Raw genomic sequence first — 22167 nt, 5'->3', positions numbered from 1 at the left:
GTGGTACTACCGCATAGGGGCGGAAGTAAAAAATTACATCTGCGCCTACTTCCGCATGCGCCAGCGTCTGGGCTAGAGGCAGCGGTACTACCGCTCACTTGGAGCGGTACTACCGCTTGCCTGAGCGGTACTCCCGCACGCCCCTGTGGTACTACTGCTCCCTTGAGCAGTACTACCGCACGCCACAGAGGCTTTAGCACTTGGCAGCCTTCATATCGCGGAGACAAGGATAAACGGATGGTGCTACATCAAAGCGAAGGAAAGGTGGTGCAAAGGAACAGATGTGTACGTGTTGATTCCACCCTAACCTTTCCGAAGCGAACCCCCTCTTAATAGTATGGCTTTCCTACGACTCAAATCCACCGAAAAGAAACGTAGAGAACCGTCGTATTCGATAGGCTCCGAGGGGCACCGAATCATCTTGTGCCTAGACATGAGATATCTGAAATGCTCAACGCACACGATTAGTCCACAAATGCACAATCATCAATCACCAAAACCACATAGGGAGAAATATGCCCTTACACTTGGCTTCCGAACAAGCACCATATTGGCGTGCAAGCCAAGGTCCCCTCGAGGCGAGGTCGGTTAAGGATCCTATAAACCCTAGCTTTCACCCCCTCTCCTTTATAAGGCGGGGGCTAGAGGCATAGACCGGGCGACACCTAATCAATAACTTAAACCTTGGTAGTTATCACTATCTTCAATCTGTAACCCCCTCACACGAGGTGTTTCCACCATCAATCAAAAGCAAAGCAGGAGTAGGGCATTGCTCTCAACCATGAGGACCTGAACTTGGGTAAAATAACCTCGTCTGATCCCCTTTGGTACATCCAGTCACTCTCTCCACCCTACGGAGGACACTGCCGGTTTTCGGTATCATCACTTAGCGTGAAATATTAGTCCCACTAATTTGTCATCATCAATACCAAATCAACAATTAAAGGGCACACAACACTTTCACGAACTTTATTGGGCAAGCGTCCATATATTAGTCCAACCCCTGAATTACATGGATAGTTGTGCAACAATATTATTTCTTACTTTTCCCAACATCTCAAGTGTAGTATTTCCTCATGCCTCCAAAGATTGTCACAAATTTATCCAAACCCAACATACACACATACCATTGATACAATACCAACTAGACATTTAAAATAAGCCCTTTATATCATCCCTGAAGTCCTTTAGATGCTTCTCCTCCACACATTGGGTCATAATTCGGGTGCCCTTCTTCGGCATTGGTGGAGCACCAAGCACCGCGACCGCCATGTAATCTGCATATGTGAATGGTATGATATGGCTAGGGGCGCCCCACCCGTAGTCGACCTCATAGAATCCAAGCCTCGTCCAATCCGACACAAATAGCACATTGTGCTGGAATGTCAACTGGTATGGATCAACCTTCACATCCCCTGACGCCCACTTGGCAAACTCCAAAGGGAGCCTTGCCTTCCCGTCCCTAATCATCCCGATCACACCAAGCAGTCCTGACGTGGCAACATCCTTCGCTGTAGACGTCACAGTAACCGGGTAGAAGCAGTTACCGTAGAAGCCCCCATCCTTTGGGAGAACCTGTGTGAGAAGATGTCTGGTGTTTGCGAAGAAGCATATTTTAACCTCGGCTTGTGGACTGTACTTGATGGCGCGAGTTCGAGCTTGCCAAACCTTTGCAATGGCGACATCGAAAGTTGAGCAGTACTGACCCATTGCCTGGAAGTATTCAGCCTTGACATGGGCCATACAATCTGAACTGACATCTGTGGCGAAATGCTTAAAGCCTAAGGGCTGGAACGTTGGTGGTGGCCCCGAAGGTAACTTGGGTGGGCTCGGGATTACAGCCCGAGCCCATACATGTGCTACCGTAGGCCTGTCCAGGCCGCGGGCTAACTCGGCAATTGCGTTGACGAATTGTGCTGCGCCAAGCCCGTCTGCAAGGGTGTGGACCGCTACCAAGCCCACAACAAATCCTCCACAAGTGAATTCAGTCACCTGGCATGGACAGAGTTAGAACGAGAAAGGTAATGCAATATCAGTCTTGAAACATCAGTTAAAATGACAAGGAAAAAGTTTGCAATATAGAGTCCTAAAACCATGACATTCGTTATTGTTATTCAGATGAAGTGGTTGTATGGAACTTGAGTCAATGAAGAGACAAATAGTAGGCAGGCAGTAGGAGTAGACTACCTAAACCATTGTGATGTGTCGGTGCTTCACTTGTCAGAAATATGTGGTGCCGGCACTTTCTAATAATACAGAAAACAGGGATGTGGTACAGTTCCACCTAGTTAGTGTATGGTATGTGTTTTATTTTTGGTGAAATAGTGTAGCATATGTGTTACACAGATATGTGTTACAGTTCAACCACTCTGATATGTAGTCTTGGTTCATTTGGGAGCTACTCTCTCTGTTCGCAAAAAAGGGCCTTGACTGTGTGCGGACATACACTGTTCTGAGAAATAAATCCATTAGAAATACTGTCCTGAAACAACATCCATATTGCGGCAAATAAAGGGAAACAACATGTAAAGCATGATTTGTCTCTTCAAATATTGTTCACCGACGTTCTTCCTGACTTCAGAGGTCTACCTATATTCTTTCTTCCTAACTTCAGACGCCCTGATCCTCGACCGGGTGGTACGTACACATGCCAGGTGAGTGCGAGATGCTTTGTACTTACAGTGAACTTTTATAATAGATTTGATCATATATTTTTTGCCAAAAAAATACTACTATAATATTATCTCGGGATGTAGAAGGCTAGCACTTCGTCGCACTCTATTTATGCTACCAAATCCAATATTTTTCATAGGGGAAAGGTCAACTAGCAACCCCTCATATTGAGTGCTTTTCTGTGCATTGGTGGTTGCTGAAGTAATTCACGACGATGGTTTCTTCATGGGACGAGCATTTGCTTAATAAGTACGTATAAAAATATATGTTGTTGGTTTTTTTTTGAGGGGGAAATATATGTTGTTGGTGGCTTGAATAAGTTGATGTTCGCTCATTGCCTTTGATCATGGCACACAAGAAAATGTGAAATGGATGAAAGATGCGGACTGCGAATGCCTAGTAAACGTTTTCTGCAAGGAGCCTCGAACTCATGTAAATATGATGTACTCCGTATATACCTGCATCATGACCGGAATAGTGGTAGGGTCAACGCCTTCCTCCGGAGCGGGCAGCAGATCCTCCTCGCAGACCATGAGCGGGTAGTCCAGGCCGTTCACGTCCTCGAGGCTGCAGTCGGCGGCGGCCTCAACGAACCAAGCGCCGTTGCCGGTGCACGCAACGCAGGCCTCGCCAGCCGCCACCGATCCCACGAAGCGGCCGGCGAACGCGGGGTACTCCACCAGCGCGCGCGACAGCGCGGCGCGGATCACCTCGGCCGGCCCGGCTCCGTCGGCGCGGCGGTCGCCGTTGCGCCGGAACACGTGCAGGGACCGCACGGTGTGGCGCAGCCCGGGCACGCGGTCGATGGCGGACAGCTCCAGTGTCTCTCCCGACGCCGGCGCGGCCGGCACGACGAACGACTGGGATTTCCTTGCCAGGGTGATTGATGGCACCATGGTGGCCACGTGCCCAGTGTCAGTGTGTGATGCGAGATGTGGGTTAGTGCGTGAGCCTTCGAGACAGCACGGGATGCGTATTTATAAACGCCGAAGTCTGGGCTGGGCTGAATGTACGAGCGGCAGCCCATCCAAGCTCGCAAAGCCCCAAAGCAGAGACAATAGAATAAAAAAATGGAGTATCCCTCCCGCACACGCGACGCGACCCAGGCACCAACGAGAGAGCACGCACCACCGGCGGCACCCACGCTCGGGCACGGGGGCGCACGACACGACGAGAAAAGGACGCCACCCGGCCACCTCCTCGGCTCCTCCCCCTCGTGGTCTCCTCCTCCGCCCACACCCAAAAAGCTCTAGGGAAACCTCCTGGTGCCGGATCGGATCGGGGATGTGGGAGTCGGTGGCGCTCACGCTGGCCGGCGCCGCCGGCAACAGCATCGGCAAGGTCCTCCAGAAGAAGGGCACCCACATCCTCCCTCCCCTCTCCTTCAAGCTCAAGGCACCCTCCCACTCCCCTCCCCTTATCCATCCCCTTACCCATCCCTTCCGGATGCCGGCGCTGCTGTTTACTACTGTGTTAGATAGATGACGCCGCCCTCTTCGGTCTTGTGCAGGTCATACGGGGCTACGCGCTCAACAGGCTCTGGATCAGCGGCTTCCTCCTCGACATGTGCGGCGCCGCCCTCATGCTCACCGCGCTCTCGCAGGCGCCGGTGCGTTGCCTGCTTCCCGACTCCCTTGTGTTTCTCTTCTCGCCCGATGGCTGATGCGGCGTTTGTTTTTTCTCATCAGGTCTCTGTCGTGCAGCCGATTGCCGGCTGCGGCCTCGCCATACTCTGCGTTTTCTCCCACTTTTACCTCAAGGAGGTCATGAATGGCCTCGATTGGATTGCCATCACAATGGCTGGTCTCGGCACCATAGGTGAGCTACAAGTCACTACGCCACGATCATCACGTTTTACATTCAATATTGACAGGATGGAAATGGAAACCAGACAGACCTTTGTAGGATCGATTATTAGCATTAAGCTAGTACCCATGCATTGACTGGATTTACTCTGCGTTCTGTAACTTCAGGAGTCGGTGTCGGAGGGGAGGAGCAGAAAGTGGAAGAGATCCCCCTTTTCAGTATACCTTGGCTGGTGCTCACCGTTGTCATCTTGTTTGTAGGTACCATACTCTGTGTTGTATTAGTTTTATTACATCCACGTAATTATGCGTGCTACCAGAACAAGTGTATTTTCTCTTGCACAAACTGTTTTGCCCATTCTGCTATAATATTCTGACTCTCGCCCACAATTTTAGGCGTGCACCACATAAGTATTACCATTGTATTTCTATATATAAATTAGGTTTTTCCTACAATTTATGTGTTACGCCCCAACGAAACTGCTTGCTGGAGTTAGGGAAAGTGTTTAGACTGCTCTTTGTTGGATTAATTCATTCCCATTTCATTAAAAAACACATCAATGGGAAAGAACTTGTTATGGCCGGTTTAGCTAGGCCCACCGGGCAATCTTAGCCCACAAGTTATCTTAGGTTAATTCTTATGCAAGTTATCTTAGGTTAATTCTTATGCAAGTTATCTAGGTTATAAATATAGGCTGTAAGACTCTTTTTGGAATCAAGCAATAAGAAGATTATTATCTCTATTGCCCGGCTCCCAGAGGAGCGGGAACCCTAGCCGCCGCCGCCATCTCCCTCCTCTCCCGCGACGGCGCCCAACCGCCGGCGCGGCCGCTCATCGCCTCGCCCAGCTCCCTCCTTCCCTTACTGCTTACGCCCCAGGCCTAGTAGGGTACAAGTTCCTACCAATTTGGTATCCAGAGACTTGGGTCCGATCATGTCTTCGTCAACACCATCGCCGCCGCTGCCCGTCTCCACCTCCGCGCCGATGACCACCGCGCCGATGACGTCTGCCCCGATGACCACCGCCGGGGCCCCCACGCTGTCAGGCCCGGTCACCACCGCGGGCTCCTCACCACCGCCGGCCCCCATCACTTCCGCGCCGCCGCCAGCCGCCGTCTTCACGCCGGAACAGATGACCAGCACGCTGCAGCAGCTCGTGACGGCCGTCCAAGGGCTCCACATGCACCAGTACCACCAGTACATGGCAGGCGCGTACGGCCTCCCGCCGGCTGCGCTGATCGCCACCTACGGCCACCCTGCGCCATGGCTGTTTCCGGGCGCACCCGCAGGCGGCGGGCCCCCGCTGTTGCCGTTCCAGACAGGGAACTCCAGCGGGCCACCACCAGTCGCCGCGGGCCTGTGGCATCTGCCGCTGCCACCATCGACGGCGCCCCTCTGGCACCTGCAGCCGTTGCCGTCCCGGGCAGCCGCTGCCCCCGTCCAGCCCCCGCTGCTGCCGCTGCACCCACCGGCGCCGCCCCCGCTGATGCCGTTGCACCCACCGGCGCCGCCCCTGCCCAGCTCGAGGGTACCCTCGCCGACCGGCCTCCCGATCCATCAGGTCCGGTTCCCGCCCTCCCCGTCGCCACTTCCAGCGTGGGCAGCTGGGTCTTCGCCATCGCCGGTCTACACCACGGCCCCCGAACAGCCGACTCCGTTCCCGCAGTTCGGTGGGCCATCTGGTTCCGCCGGTCCCTACCCGGAGTACCCCGACCAGGCACCACCTGCCTCCCTGCTCCGCTCCTCCGAGCCAGTTCGACACGGCGCTCCGACACAGACACCGCTGCGGTTCGCCAAGATCGACTTCGCCACCTATGACGGCACGGAGGACCCCCTCAACTGGCTCAACCAGTGCGACCAGTTCTTTCGCGGGCAGCGCATCCTCGCATGGAGCGTACCTGGCTCGCCTCGTACCACCTCCGCGGCGCGGCACAGACCTGGTATTACGCCCTCGAGCAGGACGAGGGCGCCATGCCCCCTTGGGAGCGTTTCCGCGAGCTCTGCCTCCTTCGCTTTGGGCCTCCGGTGCGCGGGAGCCGCTTGGTGGAGCTCGGCCACCTTCCCTTCACCTCCACGGTGCAGGACTACGCCGACCGTTTCCAGGCCCTGGCATGCCATGCGCCGGGTGTGACGGCGCAACAGCGGGCCGACCTCTTTGTCGGTGGACTTCCGGATCACATCCGTGTGGACGTGGAGCTTCGGGGACCCCAGGATCTCCAGTCGGCCATGTACTACGCCCGCGCGTTCGAGCGCCGCGCGGTGGCCATCCAGCAGGAATCACCGTTCCGGACCGCTGGGTCGCTACCCGGGCCGGATTCCGTGCAGGGTGGGCCTGCGCAGGCTTCTGCGGCACCCCTCGCCGCGACCGCGGCGCGCCCGCTCGGCCGGCTCACCTCAGCCGAGCTACTCGAGCGTCGCCGCCAACGGTTGTGCTTCACCTGCGACGAGCCCTACACGCCCGGCCATGCCTGCCCGCAACTCTTCTACCTGGAGGTTGCAGACTACATTCCGGAGGACGCCGTCGCCGCCGACCTGGTCGCCCCAGCTGTCGAGAAGGTGTTTGACGCTGGTTGATCGCCTCGAGGAGTTCCGCAAGCGCTTCCCCACCTTACAGCTCGAGGACGAGTTGTTTGTGCAGGCGGGGAGAAGTGTTATGGCCGGTTTAGCTAGGCCCACCGGGCAATCTTAGCCCACAAGTTATCTTAGGTTAATTCTTATGCAAGTTATCTTAGGTTAATTCTTATGCAGGTTATCTAGGTTATAAATATAGGCTGTAAGACTCTTTTTGGAATCAAGCAATAAGAAGATTATTATCTCTATTGCACGGCTCCCAGAGGAGCCGGAACCCTAGCCGCCTCTAACCCTAGCCGTCGCCGCCATCTCCCTCCTCTCCCGCGACGGCGCCCAACCGCCGGCGCGGCCGCTCATCGCCTCGCCCAGCTCCCTCCTTCCCTTACTGCTTACGCCCCAGGCCTGGTAGGGTACAAGTTCCTACCAGAACTAAACATATTGTAGGATATTATGGTGGGTGATATTATTATAGTGTTGATGAACCCAGTTTTTAGCCTGCGACTGATGGCAATTTTATTTTTTTATGCCAATTAAGGTTCTGCTCAACACTTGGCTTCATATCTACAAAAAGCAGAGGCGCGAACAAGAGTTGGTGAGCAACTTTTAAATTTGGGATTCATGTTTCAATATTATAAAATATTGACACCTTGCATCAATCCAGACTGGACCTGAAGTGATCGAGGAGGTCATATACGGCTTAGAATCAGGCATTTTGTTTGGGTAATTTTTTTTTATCTATTTCCATTTATCACTTTGTTTACAGTCTTTTCTACTTAAAAAATTAATTTATGACTTAGACTCAGGCCTTATGTTGACCACTCTGGTCCCTATTTCAATTGATTGAGAGGATATTTACTTGGGAGTATACATTTATCATGAAATAAACAAATGTTACTTCAACCTTTCTTTTCTTTTAGTATACAGTTATGCAGTGACCCAATATGGGAGGATGACTCATAATTATTAACTTATTTCATGTATAGGATTTCATCAGTGATCTCTAAGATGGGATTCGTGATGTCTGAAATGGGCTTTCCGAAGATTGTTGTGCCAGCTGCCATTTCTTGTAGTGTGGCCTGCAGTGCCGTGGGATTTGTTTACCAGGTATGTCTAGTTTACTGGAGATGCGCCTCCCTACTTGTGTGCATCACAGAGATGTCCCTTCTTAATGCGCACTGCTGCCCTGATACTCTGGAGATGTACTTCTCTGCTTTTTTGTGTGTTCTGGCATTGATAGGGATGTATACAGTGCTTGTATAGTGTTTGTAGAAAACGTAGAGATGTTACCTGCCATCGGCGTTGCACTTGTTAATGATTTACGCACTCGAACAGTGCATGGGAACTATTGAGACTATTGCACTTTGTTAATCTCAACTAATGCCGTCGGTGCGCATGCATTTATTGTTTGGCTGTCATACAATCTATGTCACATCCTTCTGTTTCAAGCAATCTTCAGCTGATTGCACTCCTTTCATAGAACATGCACATGTGGGCCATTGCGAAGACATTTAAAGCAGACTTGATTTGTGAACCTGGAAAGCATCAAATTGTTGGAATGGCATGAAGGATCGTTGGCTTCTTGTTGGGCTCTGTCTTGAGCTGGAAAACGCCCTTGAACAAGTACAAGTGTGTCATCTTTTTCCATGTTTGGCACAACTGTTGCGTTACCGACGATTCCAAGTTTCTCTTGCTGTCCATTGTGCCATGGTGGCAGGCGAACAGTTTTTGATGGTCATCAGAACGAGGCCCTGCATGGAGGCATTCTAGAGGTATCTCCATACTAAAGAAAAAAGGTTGTTTAGTGTTGATCTATATTCAGGCGGCCACTCAGTCTGTTGGTTAGATACCTCTAGATCACCCCTTGCAAAGACTCATGCCAACAAGGTTTGGAGACTCCACTTGTTGAGTTGCCATTGCACAATGAAAGATATGGCCATCTTGGTATGGACGATAACACAATAGTTGTGGTGGTAGGAAGATGAATGAGATGTCATACTATTACTTGTTCAAGGACATTTTCCTGCTCTATAGAGAGACTCACCCCGAAGCAGCCATCTCTCACCTCACTTTAAATGACTCTTTGTTGGATTCACAGACCAAATCCTCTTACTCCCTCCGGATGGGAATATAAGTTTGGCATGGGAACTTAGGTAGTCATTTTAACTAGTGAAGCATGTATAATATGTCACAAAAAATATATGGCTAGAAACTTCATTGGACGATGAATCTAAAAATATTTTTGTTATAACATACATCATATTTTGCGCTAATCAAATCGAAGACCTAAATATCCGTGCCCGACCTATATTCACATCCAGAGGGAGTGGAACAAATCTTTAAAAATGGCAAACAGGTGCACATATGCTGCACAATGACATTAACTACCGAGGTGCATTAGTTCATACAATTTATTCATAGTTTTTATGTAGTGTTTCTTGAGAACATGTACTTGCTAGTCAAACTCTTACACCAAGCTTATGACGCCACCATAACGTGAATATTAGGGTACACCATATGGGAGCAAAGTGGAGCGGAGTATTTTTTGTCTCAGTGAAGCAGGAACATGGGTGTGACTGACCTTGAATGGAGCCACATAGTGATGTCACATAATATTTGCTGATACTAAAATTGAGCTATAAATCTTGCTTATTGTAAATCATATCACAGTGCTTCCTTTTTGCTGCCGAGACCATTTTTTTAATCTAAAAACGGAAACACATGTGCATGTTCCATGAAAGGAATGCAATCCTTTTTGCAATTATTTTTTACAAAAATTACTGTACTAATTTATACTCCATTGACATTGATGATCTGCAAAATTTTAAAATTTTGTTATTTGCAAATTGTTTTCTCAGATTGCACTAGTATATTGGACCCGCCTGATGAAATATGTGTTTTTAACATTTGTCATAATGAGTTGTCTAGTTATCTTTCAATGCTTCTGCTCTGGTTTGTGGTTTCGCTTTGTATATTCCACTAATGGGACATGACGCCTGTGCAGACTCGAGGTCTCAAGCATGGGAGGGCAATTGTTGTGTCCACATGTACATCAGTGGCATCTATTGTGTCTGGTGTTGTGGCTGGTATGGTTGCACTTGACGAACATCTGCCGACAGCTCCCGCAGGACGTTTTTTTCTCTTGCTTGGATGGTAATATCATTATACTACATTGTGTTTTTCTTTCTGTGTTGTGTGCTATTGCTGAAGACTGATCTGATTCCCTTTTCCCTGCTTCTGTAGTTAGCTACTCCCCCCGATCCATACTAATTGTCGCTGCTTTAGTACAACTTTGTACTAAAGTTGTACTAAAGCTGTGACAAGTAATATGGATCAAAGGGAGTACATTGTTTTTTTCTTTCTTTTCAATGCCTGCACCTTTAAGGCTATTGCATTGGCAATGTATCCGATAACCGTGAGATCCTGGCTAAACTATGATTTTTTGTGATTGTGATCACGAGGGGAGGCTGCGTGGTGGGGTAGGGGGTGATGTCGGTGGAACACTTAACATACATTGATAGGCAATACTGGAGGTGGCAGAGATCCTCTTGTTCTATATGGTAGTATCTCCTTGATAGATATAGCAGCAGTAGGACCACCCATGCCCAAATCTGGGGATGGTTGTGCATCCAAGGCCCAAGGGGCTCCACCGTCGCATTGTTACACTTGCAGCACAGCTCAGGGGTTTGTACCAGCTGAGCAGGAGCTGGGAAACAGTCACTGCCTTATCTATGCTGTGGGAAAGCCGGATGTGGGTAGATCTGGTGAGATGGAGACGAAAGGTTAGCCGCCTACAACCACAGGCACCATCTTGTGGAATGTGCAGAGAGGGAGGCAGCGACGGATAATCCCATGCAGGTCTAAAGTGAGTGAGGTGGCATTGACGTTGGGGAGGAAGACAGTGCTGGAGTAGAGGGAGGAAGACTTCCAGAGTAGTGAGTGTTTGGGGCGATTCGCAATTTTGCAGTTGTTGGGATGTCTGAAACTGTTTTGGTTGTGTGGGGATATCCCGCCCCAATGTGAGCCATCTCTTGTAATCATGCAGCTACAGGCACATTTTTTTAGATTTCCACCTGATATGCTCTGCTATTTGCCTCACTAAATTGCAAGTGGGGCGGGTGCTTATCTTGGGACTATATATGGAATTCATGTAGCATGTGCTTGTTATGTATTCTTTGTTGGCAACTTTGATCATGAGAGAATATATCAAGTTCTTTCTCAGTCTATTGAGGTTACGGATATGCAAATTCAGCTTTGCTGAAATACCTAATGTATATTGGGTGCAATAGATTAGGAAAATAACACCAGTAGTGTGCCGTGTAAGGAGTCATATCGGTCTATTGACAAATTGGATTGAACAAATGTGTTGTCTCTTCGTGCTCTCTGACCTCTGCTCCACTTTTTTGAATTGGCTGAGGGACACTAAAGAGTTGGTTCTCCTTTCAGGTTCTTCATTATTACGGGGGTGATACTACTTGTTACTTCAACCGGAGTGATTGCGCGCCTACCTAAGCCTGTGCAGAAGTTTTTGAAGAGTAATATGGAGCGTTCGCACAGCATCAGGAGGCCTGGATCAGCCCGAGGGAAGGATTCCAACCAAAGCACAACAATCCATGCCTCGACATTACATATACTAACCTCTACAGGGAAAGAGAAGGCCTAGAGGTGCTACTGGAGCATGACTGTCTTAACACCTTTGATGGGTCCAATCACTAATGTGAATGTACAAGTCTAGAGTAGCATCTCAAAAGTTTGGGCTGGCTGCTCATATACTGACTGCCCTTATAGATCTAACAGCAACAGAAGTTCGTAAAATCTGCTGTGAATTTTGATCAAGTTACATACCTTCCTGTGGTCAGTTGTAAGTGGTATATTAGTTTGTTCTCTTCCCTTTCGAATCTTGTGTGCGTGTTTCTGCTTTACTTGCAGCACCATTATCTTTTGCTTTTAAGAATGCGTGGAAAGGGCCATGTATGTCCTGTTTGGATGTTTGGGTTACTTGATACTACAAAACTCTTGTGATATACCGTCAATTGCTTCGGTTCCGGTAGGCCCTTGCTGATGGTTTCTTTCACAGAAGCTTCCCCCAGTGAACTGCCACAGTTGTGGGAAATGCGGGCAAAATATTTGCTGTACCTACATGTGTAAGAATTGAAAATTTTGCAACTATACAAGTATTGAAGTATATATTGCTAATCCAGCTGCACATGACTTTCATACGTGGTATACGACCCTGGTGGTTCTACTGAACCGTGGGAGTATGCACCTAACATTTCTGATGAACCCTATTTTTCTGTTTCTATTTTGTTAGAATTAAAGAATGAACAGGATGATCTCATACCTGTCTCTTTCCCATGCTGCCAAATGAAGTGCGGCCAATGGCAAACTGGTCCAAATGACCAAGTCAGAACGTATCAGAGGTTTGTAGTTATCTGTGCCCACAAGTTCCAAGTGTGTTAGGAATTTAGGATTAGCTATAGGAGATGCTTGTTCCACTAGCGGGGTAGCTATCCTGAAATTTTCCAACCCTACCGTGATTAAAAAAGAAAGGATTTGCTTTCTGTGTGGTTAGGTGGCAAGCACAGTTTTGTCCAGCCATATTTGATTAGCTAGGTTAGGTCAACTAATGTACTACTAGTACTACAGTATGCATAGTATTACGTGATTAATGGAAAAGATTAAGAAATTCAAATCAGTCGCCTTGGGCCGGGTAGCATCTGGACAAGGGTCATCCAGGGCTAATAAACTGGTAATAAAAGAGTTTGGACATCTTTACTGTACATCTTCAGCCAGGGTATAGGGTGACAATCTTCTTTGTGGGAATTGCATGTGTTTTTGCTAGGCAGAGTGATGTTTGTAGTTACTCCCTAGAAAGTGCTATGTAGTGAATGCATCATATGGCACATTCCTTCTAGGCAAATTAAGCGCCCAGTTTTGTCACTAATTGTCATCTCATGTAGTCAGCTTTGATCTGATCTCAAGGTTTACCTATACAATTTCTTTTGTGAACTTTACCTTTACAAATTCACAACTTTCACCATGCTGATCAACTAGTACCCAGGCTGAACATTTCTAAATGGCCTCATCTTGCTGAAGAGTCAAAAGCACCCAAAATACATTTATTATTACAAGCCATGATGCTTCGTCACTGGGAAAGCGGGAATGTACTCCAGCATAACCGTGGAGCCTTGTAGTACTACTATTATTGGGAGAATATTGTGCAAATTAGCCCATAAATGTGCCGAGATGGCGAAAAATGGTATACGCTCACAGGCCACACGCAACCACCTATTCCAATCCATAAGAACCCAAACTGAAACGGCGTGCCGATGTCACGATCGATCGACTGGCGCCTTGTCCTCGTGGTTAAGCATTAAAAAGTACGCGTGGCAAGTTGGGAGAAACATTATCTTTGGACACGCTTGCTGCTTAAGCCTGCTGCCGTGCAGTCGTACTCCGGTTTAATCACCGAGATAAACGACCCTACCAAGAGAAAGCAACTCGGCACACTGGCTTCTAACCTTCTTCATTTTTTGACGTGTTTTTTTTATAAATATAAATTAGTTGTACGACTGTGTTATAGGCGCTGCCATCTCATCCAGTCCAAATAAGGAAGACAGTAATGCAAATCAAGAGGGTTACGGCAGAGTACAGTAGAGTACCCCGAGCGATATTCAAAGTATCCGCCAGGGGGATAGAGGGAAAGCGAAAGCGTCAAAGCGAGGGCTAAAATGCAAAAGGGAAGAAGAAGATACGGGGAATGGGATAGAGTCGGGGTGGGGAGGCCAAACTGGTCCTTTTTCTTTTTTCCTCCTGCTCTGCTTTGCTTTGCTTGCTTGGTCTACTTCCCCAACTCCCCCCGAAAAAACAATCCCAAGCGGCACCCACACGGCCATGGCCGCCTGCCCCTCCTCCCCTCCCACCCCAAACCCTAGGTAGCACTAGCAGCAGCGCTCTCCCTGCCTCGACGGTCCCTCGAGCTCCTGCCCCGCGCCGATCTGAGCCCCCGCCGCTAGGTCTCTCGGGAGGGGAAAGCGCGTCTTTTTGGCCTTTGTCTTTGCGGCTCTGCTCGGTGGGAACTCCCGAGCTTCGGCGGAGCATTTCCTGGGGCGGGCGGGGATGGAGCCGCGGGTTGGGAACAAGTTTCGGCTGGGCCGCAAGATCGGCAGCGGCTCCTTCGGGGAGATCTATCTCGGTGCGGGCCGGCTGCTCTGCTCTTTGCCCCGAATTTCGGATTCCATTTTTGGGGATTTTCTAGTCCTCGATCGATTTTTGACGCGCTTCTGTTTGCTTGTCCCCTTTGCGTGCGTGCAGGGACTAATATCCAGACCAACGAGGAGGTCGCGATTAAGCTGGTACGTGCTCCTGTTGCTGCGATTCAACTGCTCGGATCTTTCTCATGCTTCCGAGTATTACCAGTGCTGCGTTAGCCTGCTTTGGACGCCGTAGTGGTTGAGGAATGTGGACCAGCTCATGCTTGGTTCCGGCTATCGTCAGTCAAGTTGCAGGTTCCTGTAGGAATAGCCTTTGATATGCCGCTCTTCTCAAAGCAATTCAGGCTTTTGAGTTGGCTCTGGATGGATGCTCTGCCCTCGTTGGCAGATTTGGTTTTCCATGGATGAACAATTTGGACTAGTTGATTGGTCAATGTTCCTGGAATTGACTGGTGTGGTTGACTTGGTTGGACCTGAGCTTTTTAAGTGCTTTCGGTTAATCTATGCAGATTGACAACTAAGTTCAAGCTGCTGAGTATTGGATGATGTTTATAGTAATAAAATGTGAACGGCAGATACAATAAACGAGGAGAGGAATGAGAAACAGTAACTTGTGAAACATATTGCTGCATACTCTGTAGCCCGGAGTGACAGTCTAGATATAGAGACCCATTGCCCATAATTCTGCATCATAGTGGCTTGTTGCTTCTATAAACTATCACTAAATTTAGTATGCAGGTTATTTCGTCTTGATTGCCTGTATCAGATTTCTGAAGTTTGACATTTTATTCCTTTCTTGTTCATGCAGGAAAATGTGAAGACAAAACATCCTCAGCTGCTCTACGAATCGAAGATCTACAGGATTTTGCAAGGAGGAAGTATGGAAGCTTTACATTGTGCATAATTTTGTAGGACTGTGATAGAACTAGTGGTTTGACAATCTTTGTTGTGGCAGCTGGAATCCCAAATGTCAGGTGGTTTGGTGTAGAAGGAGACTACAATGTCTTAGTCATGGATTTGCTGGGGCCAAGTCTGGAGGATCTATTTAATTTTTGCAGCAGAAAATTATCTCTCAAGACTGTACTTATGCTTGCCGATCAGATGGTACGTACACATACACCAATCATTTGATGTCATTCCTTCTTGTCGCCTCCATCAATCTATTTGTATATAGCAATCAGCAAGCAATTAACTCTGTACCTGTCCTTGATTAATTTTCATGGACCTCAGCTCCATTGTTGCTGGCCACACCAACGCCTGTTTTTTTGCACAAGACTCAGTTTCCCTGTTCCTTCCATTGCTTTTTTTTTGTGATACGTACATTATGATTTCGCTCCTCATTTTTGTCCTATGTGTACTTTTTTTTTCTTTGTTTATTCCTAGCTTATGAGCTGTATGTAATCTGCACTCCCACTTGTAGATAAATCGAGTGGAATTCGTCCACTCCAAGTCATTTCTGCATCGAGACATTAAGCCAGATAATTTTCTCATGGGTCTTGGCAGGCGGGCTAATCAGGTGGGTAGCAATGCAGTGTTTACTAATTAATTCAGATCTGCTGTATTATTTTCTTGTGTTCATTCTTACCACTTTATTCGTGCTCTTATATTTGACAGGTCTATGTTATAGATTTTGGTCTTGCCAAAAAGTATAGGGATACCTCGACTCATCAGCACATCCCATACAGGTACGATGCATAAACATACTAAGTTATCTAGAGAGTATGATAGTGGCTTAAGTTATTTCCATACATCATGCAGAAATGACACTGCCAGATTATGTCGATTATGTTTTAATAGTTCTTTTCTTGAAGATGTCATTTTAGTTGGAGCACCCTTCTTATGTCAGTTTTTCTTTCTGATCTACTTTGGCTCTGCCTTGTGTTCTTACTTGATGGTAATACTGCAGAGAGAACAAAAACTTGACTGGGACAGCAAGATATGCAAGCGTGAACACTCATCTTGGCATTGGTGAGAAAATGATACTCTACCAGTTCATAATTGTCTTTTTTACATTGTAACTTCCACCTGTTGGACTCCATCCTGCTGTCAGTTGAATGTCATACTACTTGCTCTGCGTATCTTGTTTTCTGACTATTTACTTCTATTCTTTTTTTGTGTTGGTCAGAACAAAGTCGAAGAGATGACTTGGAATCTCTTGGATATGTACTTATGTACTTCCTACGGGGAAGGTTGGTTTATTTTCTGGATTCTTATTGTGTGCCACACAAGATATATCAATGAATCAGATGTAACATTGTTTTCTTTTCAGCCTTCCTTGGCAAGGTCTGAAAGCAGGAACGAAGAAGCAAAAGTATGAGAAGATCAGTGAGAAAAAAGTTGCAACATCAATTGAGGTACTTGGTAGTTATGATGTCTCTACTGGTTGTTGGCACTCCACCCTGTATATCATGTTGGTTATAATGTTCTCATTCTATTTCAGGCTCTGTGTCGTGGGTATCCTACTGAGTTCACATCATATTTCCATTATTGCCGCTCGCTTCGGTTTGATGACAAGCCTGATTATTCCTACCTTAAGCGACTGTTCCGTGACCTCTTTATCCGCGAAGGTTTGATTTTGTTTTCATTCTTGAAGAGGATTAGTAAATATCGTTTTCCTTTTCATACTTGAATCTATGAGATATTAACTTGCCCCCTCCATACTTCATGGAAACCTGTTGCATTCTGTGTATTATTGAAGTGCCAACATCTAAAATGCTTTGAAGGTTACAGGCGGATGGTTGATATCAGAATAATGCCTTGCAGGTTTTCAGTTTGACTATGTATTTGACTGGACAATACTGAAGTACCAGCAATCTCAAATTGCTAGTGCCCCGCCTCGTGTTGCAGTAAGTCTTTCGTGCACTCACCAACCAAATATGTGTATTTTTACGTAGCCATCCATGTGAAATTGTGATGTCTTACATATATTTTACAGGGCCATGGTGCAGGACCTTCTGGGTTGACACCACCTGTATTGCAGAATGATAGTCAATCTGGTAATTGGTTTATTTTGATCGTTCCTCGTTCCTCGTTCTTTACGAGTATTACTATTACTGTTTTCAGGCAATATTGATGAGTAATTGGCTTATAATGAAGTTGCCAAAAAGTTCCTTTGCTTCTATGGCTAATTTGAACCAGATTGGATTTCTATAGTGGAACAATGAATTGTATGACCTTCTTAGCCATGTTTATTTATCCATTTGTTATGATGTAGGTGCTGTTGAAGGGAGGATTAGTGGTTGGTCAGCAATGGACCGACGTCGTGCCCCACCCCCCATTGCAAGCGTGGGGACTTCAAATAAGCAGAAAGCCCCTGTAGGAAATGATGCTCCTATTTCTAAAGACCCTGCGGTGTGTACTCTCCCCATTTCCCTTTGTCGTATAGGACTTGGATATTGTGATTGGAAGATTAGGGCGCCAGACACTGTTTTTCAATTTCTAGTGCAAGAGAGGAACAATGTGCTCACTAGTCAAATTTTCTTAGTCAACCTTGCATTCATGACTTGTTCTTATAAACTGGTGCTCTTATTTGCAGAAGTACTTCCAGCTTTGTGCAAGTGTCATGTAGGCTTGTATTATCACTCTGTAATCTTTGTATCTCTTGTTTTTCAGTTGGTTGTGAATGTTCTGTTTTCCTCGTCGAGGACTCCAATCATAATTTTTTATTTTCTTGTATCTGGGCATCATGATTCATAATCTGCAATGTGGAAATTTAAAACACCAAAACCGTTGCTCATTGTTTCAAGCTTCTTACTCTGGCTGTTGTTGCTGTTGTTTAGATATCCGGCTCGAATTTTTTGGGGCGGTCAAGTGGATCGTCAAGGAGAGCTGCTGTTTCAAGTAGCCGGGATGCTGTGGCAAGTGACACTTTTGAGCCTTCACGATCACGCACGACTGATGCAAGCCCTGGTGCATTCCGTAGAACCTCAGGTGCTCAGAGAAGCCCACCGGTTGATTCTGCAGAACCACAGCGTTCCTCTTCGGCTCGGCATTCATCTAACCCGAAGAACTACGAGTCTGCCCTCAAAGGTATTGAAGGTCTTAATTTCGATGGCGATGAGAGGGCTCAGTACTAGTAGCACTGAGAAAACGATTCTACTTCTACGTGTGCTGTGTATAAATTATAATCTGAAGATAAGCACAGCATTTCCTGTTGAGTTTTGGATCACAGGAGATGTTACGAGGAGGATGTGAAGTGCTATTGCCAGATGATGGTGGTGGTCTTCTGGACACGGTAAATAAGTGGTCAGCCCGAGGCACAAGGAATGTAGCTCTCATAATTTAATGTGATTGGGGTGGTTCTGTAAATGTCTTTAATCTTTATAGTTTTTTATGTGGCGCTTGTGAGTCTGTTGTATTATTTCTATTCCTTCCGGTGCACCTTGTCCAGTTGCCATTGTCTTGGCACAGCCAAGTGCAGCTTGTAGGACTTTGTCTTTGGAAACTGGAACTTGACCATGTAGAATTTTTTCGAACAAATTTGGCTGGTAACGTTTCCTGACTATTAATGTGCCTTCAAGGAACAAATGTCGTGTGGCCTTTTAGAAATATTTTCTGTAAGGTGATAAATTTATTTTAATGTCTGCCGTGCATGTTTTTGCACTTCGGTTTGATTGCAAACCCATAAGTATGCATGTTTGTTTTTTGGCCTGTTTGGGATGGAAATTTTTGTGGTTGATGTTGTTGCATGAGTTGAGATGTTCTCTTTGGAACTGTTGTATTGCAGACCCCGCCCTTCATTTAGCAACGCGGGGATGTGTCCTAATTGACCAAATTTGGTGGATAAGAACACTGAAAGCAGTGCAGGCGCAGCAGCCCAGGCAGCCGACATAGTACTGCAAGGGAACATGTACAGCCACATGTCTCAACTGGGTGCCTGCAGGTGTCAGGAAACGCATGCCTAACGGGCGGTGGGACCGTGGGAGCCATGGCCAGGGACCACATCGAGCCTATGTGGAGAGGCTGGCCATCGGGCCATGGTTGAACATGCCATTATTGACAAGATGGTTGTGAAAGGAACTTGTAGATTAATGATGTTCCGTCAGCCCGTTATTAACGTCATTCCTGGCGGTACTGATGCTAGCAAGATGCATGCACAATCATTCATTCACACCCAAGAAAACGACTGCCCGATCGGTTCACTTCACCAGAGTTCTGACGTTGGTGGTTATCAGTCAGCATTTGCTCACGCCGCTGCATTCATTCCGATACACAATCTTAGGCTTCTTCGCCAGACCAAGTCGCAGTCCAACGTACAGGGTTACATGAAAGGCAACCAACAACGGAAAACCACAACACACTACGATTATTGCAATTGCAATCCCAGTGGCCAGTTGAGCAACCAGGGACGACGACGCCTGCCACACATCAGCACGATGCCTCCTCCTCTGGCTCCGGCGCAGCTTTCCCGTAGCCCAGCTCGGTCATCTCCCAGCTCGTCCGCGACGCCACCTCCCGGTGTGAACGGGTGTATTGCTGAGCACAATCGAGAGAATCATTCAACACAATAACAATGCTGTTTGTCAACGAGGCCAGGCGTTTTAAACTCAAGGACGCGTATTAAAGTGTAGTGGGCAGTGAGGTCAGTTCACCTCCATTTTCGTCAGCAGTTCGTGGGCAGTTGGCGCCGACACGATTATCTGCCTGCAATCGGCCTTAATAAAACCTTCTGCCGCGCCCTTGTCGAACAGCGCGAGTAACGGATCATAGTACCCGTCGACGTTTAGCAAGCCAACCTGTTCAAGTCAATCATCAGTGCGCCTGGATTATTAGTTTTTTATATGAAGAGCACGGTGTCTGTAGCAGACTCTCATTTGTCAACTGCCATAGCCCACAATGCACTCATTCAAGGCTATGGCAATGTATTACTAGTACTAGGAGTCATAATACTCACTGGTTTGTCATGGATTCCGAGCTGCGACCATGTGATCATCTCTAACAACTCCTCCATTGTTCCATACCCTCCTGGTGTCCACAAAGTAATAATCATGTAAGCATTGTCAGGTTGACGCATTAGCCCATTCAAAAAGGGTCAGGGAAGAACATGTAGAATCGGGTCGTGCATACCCGGGAGAGCAATGAACGCATCGGCTTGTCGCGCCATCTCAGCTTTCCTCTCATGCATGTCAGAGACTATCTTTACTTCTCCAACACTTGCACCAGATATCTGAAACACAAGTTTTTGTGTTTCATTACGCAAAGAAATGAAATAGGCTACATATACATCATTTTCAGATTTCTCCTATCACCATCCTACAAAGTTGAGAGATGTTTGGACAGTAGCACTTCCACATCAATTCAATATATACATACTATAGGCATAATGGTGCAATTCAAACTCCACTGCTTGCGTACTTTTCTCACTCAACTTGTGACGACCGACCTCATGGCAGGCAAATTGAACACTATTATTACATCCACCGAGCGGCCAACTTTACAACTCCAAGTTGTACCGCCCAAAAGTCCAAGCTGACGGTTCATTTTTGCGTGTATGGAAATTGGAAACAGGCCTGAAACGGACGGTCGGGAATTTCAGCCCTATTCTAGTCCAATTCCTCAATGATCACATACCTATTTGTAACCCCACAAGCAAAGGTGAATCGGTCTGGACCCAACAGAAAACGGGAATCAAATGGTGAGTGGGTGACCAACAGAGATAGATAGCACTAGTATATATTTGCTAGGTGATCGCGAAAAGTCGTGAGACCGACAGGTGGGGCCAAACAAAAGGATAGGATTCAGATGGCCCATCCATCGGCAAGTGTTCCGAAATTCCGTGCCAAATTTCTAGGCAGAGAGACGAGTCGTGCGGCTACTACTTCACTGCGTAGCAGAAACTTATTTCTCTCTCTAACGAACCGATTAGGCAATTAACAATGACGTATCAATCTGTATTTCTACGCATATATACGCATAATAAGAACAATAAGAAAACCTAGAAGGAAAGAGATTGGTACGCACCTCAAGGGGCATGAGTGCTCTTGGAATCACCCTGTAAAACAATCGAACGGATAGATACATACCCCATTAGGAAGGTTGCAGAGTACTACTACTATATAAGGGACTGTAAACAGAGGCGGCCGGCGAGGTACCCGAGGACGCGGCAGCCGCCATCCAGAACCGTCTGGGCGATCAGGCCCATCAAGCCGATGCTGCCGCCGCCATAGACCAGATCGACCCCCCTCGTCACCTGCAAGGAAAGGAAATCCCACCGTGAACGTCGGATTCTGGGGCGCCCGGCCGCCCGGGAACAGGGCGCGCGCAGCCTCGGCATTCCAGCGCATTACTCACCAGCCCCTGGCCGAGCTCGAGCGCCGCGTCGCCGAACACCGCGCGATTGCCGGAGTTGCTGCCGCAGAAGACGCAGATCCTGCCGAACTTCCTCGGTGGCGCGGGCGCGGCCGCGGTGGTGTCGCCCATGGCCTGGCTTGTTTCCTCTCGGGTCCGGGGCGGGAGGATGGGGTTAAGAGCCGTCGTGGAGGAGGAGAGGAGAGGAGAGGGAGGTGTTTGGGTTCGGCTCGTTCTTCTACCCGGTGCCGTGTGTTATCTCTCGTATCGTATCTGGGGGAGAAGCTTCAAATGAAGGCGGCATTAAGGATTCTGACGCGACTGTCCTTTTATTATGTCGTGATCAATTTGGTGGGTCATTCGAGCGGCCCATGTTGCGCCAGAAGAGCCCAAGTGTCCGATGGCTTTCCTTTTGCAGTTTGACCCTCTCAATCTACGTCACATAGCAACGAAGCCCTTTTAATTGGGAAAATGGTCTATTCCAAGGTGGCGTGCTCTGTTGAAGATCACAATTCCTTACTTTCCTGGCATGTTTTTTTCCCGATGTAATTACGCACGATGTTAACATTCTGTGATAAAAAAAAGGGTGTGCACGATGACCTTGACCTTGTGCAATGACA

At 47.7% G+C, this 22167-nt stretch overlaps 4 protein-coding genes across 5 annotated transcripts; 2 read left to right on the top strand and 2 right to left on the bottom strand.

Annotated features, from left to right (window-relative positions):
- Positions 1-958: 958 nt before the first annotated feature.
- Positions 959-3604, bottom strand: LOC109763886 (acyl transferase 5). The gene is made up of 2 exons (XM_020322752.4): positions 3132-3604; positions 959-1992 (listed from the first exon to the last, which is right to left on the bottom strand). The coding sequence occupies exons 1-2, from the start codon at positions 3567-3569 to the stop codon at positions 1153-1155; spliced, it is 1278 nt and encodes a 425-aa protein (XP_020178341.1). The 5' UTR covers positions 3570-3604; the 3' UTR covers positions 959-1152.
- A 165-nt stretch (positions 3605-3769) lies between these two features.
- Positions 3770-11944, top strand: LOC109763885 (probable magnesium transporter NIPA9). Its single transcript, XM_020322751.4, has 9 exons — positions 3770-4068; positions 4184-4282; positions 4362-4491; positions 4647-4735; positions 7585-7641; positions 7711-7769; positions 8033-8153; positions 10051-10199; positions 11493-11944. The coding sequence occupies exons 1-9, from the start codon at positions 3958-3960 to the stop codon at positions 11707-11709; spliced, it is 1032 nt and encodes a 343-aa protein (XP_020178340.1). The 5' UTR covers positions 3770-3957; the 3' UTR covers positions 11710-11944.
- A 1875-nt stretch (positions 11945-13819) lies between these two features.
- Positions 13820-18787, top strand: LOC109763890 (casein kinase 1-like protein 2). Of its 2 annotated transcripts, XM_020322759.4 has the most exons (15): positions 13820-14241; positions 14361-14401; positions 15069-15138; positions 15216-15364; positions 15681-15776; positions 15875-15945; positions 16167-16228; positions 16386-16449; positions 16530-16614; positions 16701-16827; positions 17024-17106; positions 17196-17256; positions 17475-17611; positions 18040-18289; positions 18432-18787. In XM_020322759.4, the coding sequence occupies exons 1-15, from the start codon at positions 14166-14168 to the stop codon at positions 18452-18454; spliced, it is 1395 nt and encodes a 464-aa protein (XP_020178348.1). In that variant the 5' UTR covers positions 13820-14165; the 3' UTR covers positions 18455-18787. The 2 variants fall into 2 exon arrangements, with proteins under 2 accessions (XP_020178348.1, XP_020178347.1); XM_020322758.4 differs by having other exon boundaries at positions 18040-18568.
- Positions 18788-19458: 671 nt separating this feature from the next.
- On the bottom strand, positions 19459-21861 carry LOC109763887 (probable cytokinin riboside 5'-monophosphate phosphoribohydrolase LOGL1). The gene is made up of 7 exons (XM_020322754.4): positions 21551-21861; positions 21352-21449; positions 21221-21251; positions 20327-20426; positions 20154-20224; positions 19852-19995; positions 19459-19735 (listed from the first exon to the last, which is right to left on the bottom strand). Exons 1-7 carry the CDS (start codon positions 21677-21679, stop codon positions 19628-19630), a joined length of 681 nt encoding a protein of 226 aa, XP_020178343.1. The 5' UTR covers positions 21680-21861; the 3' UTR covers positions 19459-19627.
- Between the last annotated feature and the right edge of the window lie 306 nt (positions 21862-22167).

This window comes from Aegilops tauschii, chromosome 3 (genome assembly GCF_002575655.3).
Source record: "Aegilops tauschii subsp. strangulata cultivar AL8/78 chromosome 3, Aet v6.0, whole genome shotgun sequence".
In the NCBI taxonomy this organism is placed as follows: Eukaryota; Viridiplantae; Streptophyta; class Magnoliopsida; order Poales; family Poaceae; genus Aegilops; species Aegilops tauschii.
Note: the sequence above shows the minus strand (reverse complement) of the source record. Positions and strands in the feature narration are given on the sequence as shown.